Source organism: Penaeus monodon, chromosome 7 (genome assembly GCF_015228065.2).
Source record: "Penaeus monodon isolate SGIC_2016 chromosome 7, NSTDA_Pmon_1, whole genome shotgun sequence".
In the NCBI taxonomy this organism is placed as follows: domain Eukaryota; kingdom Metazoa; phylum Arthropoda; class Malacostraca; order Decapoda; family Penaeidae; genus Penaeus; species Penaeus monodon.
In genome coordinates, this window is record NC_051392.1 from 4825019 (window position 1) to 4830246 (window position 5228).

At 32.5% G+C, this 5228-nt stretch overlaps 1 protein-coding gene across 1 annotated transcript in view; it reads right to left on the minus strand.

Moving 5' to 3' along the window:
- Window positions 1-4295, minus strand: part of LOC119574982 — a gene marked incomplete at its 5' end in the record, with an annotated part of 18781 nt that extends 14486 nt beyond the window's left edge. The window contains 7 exon segments of the mRNA XM_037922287.1: window positions 1097-1250; window positions 1592-1698; window positions 2003-2141; window positions 2423-2563; window positions 2846-2947; window positions 3302-3481; window positions 4138-4295. Coding sequence (XP_037778215.1) covers window positions 1097-1250; window positions 1592-1698; window positions 2003-2141; window positions 2423-2563; window positions 2846-2947; window positions 3302-3481; window positions 4138-4295 — 981 coding nt within the window.
- Window positions 4296-5228: the final 933 nt, after the last annotated feature.

Here is a 5228-nt window from a genome sequence, read left to right on the forward strand (position 1 = left end):
ATTACCTAGCTCTTTCTGTTTTTGTTTATAAATAAATACCATAATTTACCTAGCTCTTTCTGTTGTTTCGGTTCCTCATGAACATGGCGTGTTTCCTGATATCATATCCCTGTATATATTTTTACAATGGAAATACCTGCCTTCTGTAATTTTAATTTTCCATTTTCCAACCTTATTTTATTCATGAATCATACTATTTCTATCTACTGTATGCTTATTTATTTCCTCATAAAACAAATTCAGGCACTGACCTACTTTCACATTACTTATATATTTGCATTAGCTGACAGTGATAATTTTTTGTTGCATTAAAAGTATTTGTGATTCTTAATCTGAGTGAATATTTCTGTACCCATGCCTTTGAAAAATGAGTACAATTTTGTAATGTTATTATTTACTTACTTATTTATTTATTTATTTTTTTTAGCATGCCCAGTAATGCTTATTTTCTATTCTTATATGATTTTTTTTTTACATACTCACAGTGATTTCTAAATCATCAAAACACCAGTTTCATTTCATGCAGGGTCCCATCCTCTATCTCATATTTACAAACAAGAATAATAAATGCAATGAACAAAAAAATACTACAAGTAAGACAAGTAAAATGAACAATTCATAATATAAAGTTAAAGAAATCAAATGAAACACCACACCAGTTTCCTTGTGGTTATCTAAACATTCTACTACAGTCAGTCAAATAAAGCCACATACTCGTTCTAGTAGAGGTTTAAATGTGGAACTATCTATATCAGTTTACCTGCTAAATGATCTACTTATGCAGTATCACTGTATTTAGTTTTTAAAGGCCAACAAAAATATTTTACTAAGAGCCCAAAAACAACACTGACACCTGCAGGTAATTACACATATGCAGCTGCCTATATCCTTACGTAAAATCTTGTCGTCATTCTGTTTTTTTGTTTTTTTTGGTCAAATCTATGGAACTCAATGCAGCACAGCAAAGCTAAGCACAAAATACAATAAAATTATGAAAGCTTTTGATGGAAAATAGCCAACTACAAAGTTACGTTCCTCATCTTGTCACTTTCCTTCCTCCTGAAATATAATACCTGTAAACATGCAGCACACTCACCATCTCGCACATCTCCTGACTCAATTTCGTAAAGGCCATCAGCAAAAATATCAAGCCCCTCGTTCTCAGAGCGCGACCTGGCTCCCTCAGAACGAGACTTCCAACCAGAGTTGATGAAAGTGTTGAAGTTGGCACTTGGGTCACTCAGTCGGCGCTACCACATAACACAAAAAGATCAGTGGCTCTGTGCCTTACATTGCTACCTCATTCTTTTCTACTTATATGATTCAGATGGTGGAAAATTACAGACTCCTATTCACATATCCTTACTTTTAAGCTATTGTGGAAATGACACAACAAAAAGCACCTTTATTTATCTATTTTTCTCAACATAAAAGAAAAAAAGGCTAAATTTCATTATTCATTACACCAGAATCAAAAGAAAATACTGTTCTGAGCTCCAATCAATATTCAAAATTTCTACATCACTAAAAGCACAATGCCTGAAATTTCCACTATAATACATCTATAAAACTGAACACAGCTTCTCCTTACTTGGTGCCGATAGATGAACCTATCCTCTGGCTCGTCATCCCAGTCGGAATCCCACATGTCTGTTAAACTCACACCAGGCTCAGAGGTTGGAGTCTCTACGCCTGAACCTATGAGATAAAACTTATTATGAATTATGAAATACACATATACATATACACACACACACACACACACACACATATATATATATATATATATATATATATATATATATATATATATATATATATATATTTATATATTACACACACACACCTCTCACACACACACACACACACACACACACACACACACACACACACACACACACACACACACACACACACACACACACACACACACACACACACACACACACACACACACATATTTGCCTACATATGGTTTAATTTTCAAGAGAAAGCAACTCACCTTTTGGCTTGGTCACAGCCATTTCTGCATGGCCCTTCCCTTGTGGTCCCTTCATGCGCACAAATTCTATGCGTTGGTTGCTGTTCCCAGCAAAGAGACCCATCATCATCCTCTGAGCCACCTTGCTACTCAAACTTGCCTGGTTGTTGGATGAGAACACTTCCAATAAGAAAAAAGTTTGGCTTAAATCTTTTTGAGTAAACAAATATTCAACTACTCGTACACACCCACAACCACAAATTAACAAACAAACACACCTACACAGCACAGCCACAAACAAACATGTGTGCACACACACACACACACACACACACACACACACACACACACACACACACACACACAAAGTAAAATCAATACAATATTAGTAAAAATATTTTAACAGAAAAAAGAATAAGAACAAAGGTTCTCAGTACCTACCCTGGCATCATACACTCGTTTGAGAGCATCATATCTGATTGACCCTAAAAATATGACAGCCTGACGTGTTCCTGCATGATCTGAGGCAACCAGTTCAACGCAAACCATCTCACCATCACGTACTAACATGTCAGCAAATACCTAGTAAATAAAAAGATTTTTTTTTTCTTTATTATACTTAAAGTACTATAGGAAAACATATGACATATAGTCCTTATGCATAACAAGTTATCTAGTAATCTTTCAATACCTTTATTCACAGGCATGAAAACCATAAATATTTACTAGTGATAGCCACTTCAGATAAAATACAGATAACCCTAAATCACAAAAATAAACCAATACAGTTAGTAGTACTTATCACCTAATAATACTTATCAACAGTCCAAATAAAGGAACAAACCACAAGTAAAAAATACTTACTTCATCAAAGTTATCAACGTGGAAGCATACACTAGGGTATGTTATTTCCTCAACTTCTCCCTTGGTGTCCATGCGGCGCCTACTGGGACTTGCATACACTTTCTGTTAACATATGCATGATGTATATAAGTACAAAGTAATCAATCTACAGTAACAATACCATTAAATCTAAGCAAGCATTACAAGAATTATGTAATGCTTTCTGTTCATGTATTCATAATGCATTTAAATAAAAAGTAATTAATCTACACTACAGTATCAATAAAAGTAATGTAAGTATTATGAGAAGTATTCATCTAGTTACAAATCAACCACCATCACATCAGAAGGAAAAGAAGTCAGTGAGGAAGAAGGATGATATACAAGAAAAAGAAAAAAATGATTTTATTCCCCAGTACCTCTATATACCACAATATCACGGATTCAAATCGCAACGTTTGTTCTCTAATGACTTGCCTGAGAGTGTCGTCGGAGCACCTGCAGGTCCTTTGGGCTTGTACGAGTACATACAGCTAGTGTAAGGGTGTAGTCGAATTGGTGTATTATGAGATTCAAGTATACAGTTTCTTCCCAATCTATGTCAGGATCACCAATGGGGAGCTTCCTGCTGTCACGCCTATACACTTCTACCTCAGTCTGATGAGATTGAAAAAATAAAATAGTAATACTAACATATGCAGACACAAACACCCTACCCAACTATATGCCTATATAGGTAAATGGATGCTAAAATATATAAATATATATATATGTATGTGTGCATAAACACCCAAATATCTATACAGTGTGTTATATTTTCAGGACAAAAAGAACCTCACATCCTTTCATGAAACATTCTGAATGCTAAATGAGCCACTGCACATAAAACCACAAAACCTGTGAGAATGTACAAGTTCCTGGGAGAGATTTTGCTTCATAAATCTGAACAGTCTATTAAAAAAAAAAAAAAAAAAAAAAAAAAATTATATATATATATATATATATATATATATATATATATATATATATATATATATATATATATATATATATATATATATATATATATATATATATATATATATATATATATATATATATATTATATATCTATATATATATATATATATATATATATATATATATATATATATATATATATATATATATATATATATATATATATATATATTTCATACAATTTAATAAAATAAATTCTGGTGTAGTTTATAAACTGTGCAGATCACATCATAGCCTTCCTGAGGTTAAATACATGTCTACAGACATAAACAGAAAATACACAATGTACATACCTGGTACTTTGGAATATAACGAGAGCCTTTAAGCTGTTTCTTTCGGATAAAAAATAATAAGTCATCAGCATCTGTGGACCGATCCGTTTGGAAGAGAAAGTGCCGCACAAATAGGTCTGTCCAATATGTGGTCCCTTGCACCATCACGAACCCTGTATCTTGGAAGATAAAAACAAGATGTGAGCACTCTCATGCCACTGTCAACAGACTGACATTAAGCATTCAAAACTTTATATTATCCTCATTAATTAGAACAAAAATACTATAAAGTAATAAATCAAAATAGACATATCTATTCATGTGTTCAATTCCCTCAGAGTAAATGAAATCATTACTAAATTATGAAAAATGTACTTTCAATATACTTTCGTAAGTCACCTTAAAATGTTCTACAACAGAGTATCAATTCATGTAAGAGCCCATAGGATATCTTATCGTTTATCACCACAATATGCTTTTTGTTGTACAGAAAAGAGTGCACGGAGAAGAAAATTCATGCCAAAAGTATTTCTGTCACATTTATGGAAACTCATTCAATAAATATTAGATGCATTCAAATTCTGTTATTTGCTTTCAACTATTCACTAGTATTCACATACGACTGAGGTAATAAGTGAAACAAAAATCTGCTATAAATAGCATGAAGATTATATATAGAAGTTTCAGAAACTATATATATTCTGGGATTGAGGGAAAGGGTTATACTTTCTGTAACTTTTAAATCTGTTAAAAAAAAAAAAAAAAACTTAATGAATGGAGTTTAGTCCTTAGTGAAAGAAAAAAAATGCACTGAGGCATTAGCAAAACCAACATTAAAAATTTGGAAAAAAAAAAATAAATAAATAAATACAGGCCATATTCCAATATGCTTGTGAATCATGCAGGCCACCACAGATATCCAGTGAAAATCAAATATTTCCACTGTCCTTTCACACAATAATGTGATTATGTGGCTTTTAGGGAAAAAATAGAACAACAGTAAAATGTTGTCATTTGTTGGAGAGGAAACCAGCTCTCCTCATGTGACAAGATTACAGCTAGATACATGAAAAACTAATTTTTTAGACTCTGACCCGATAAATTTCAGTTTC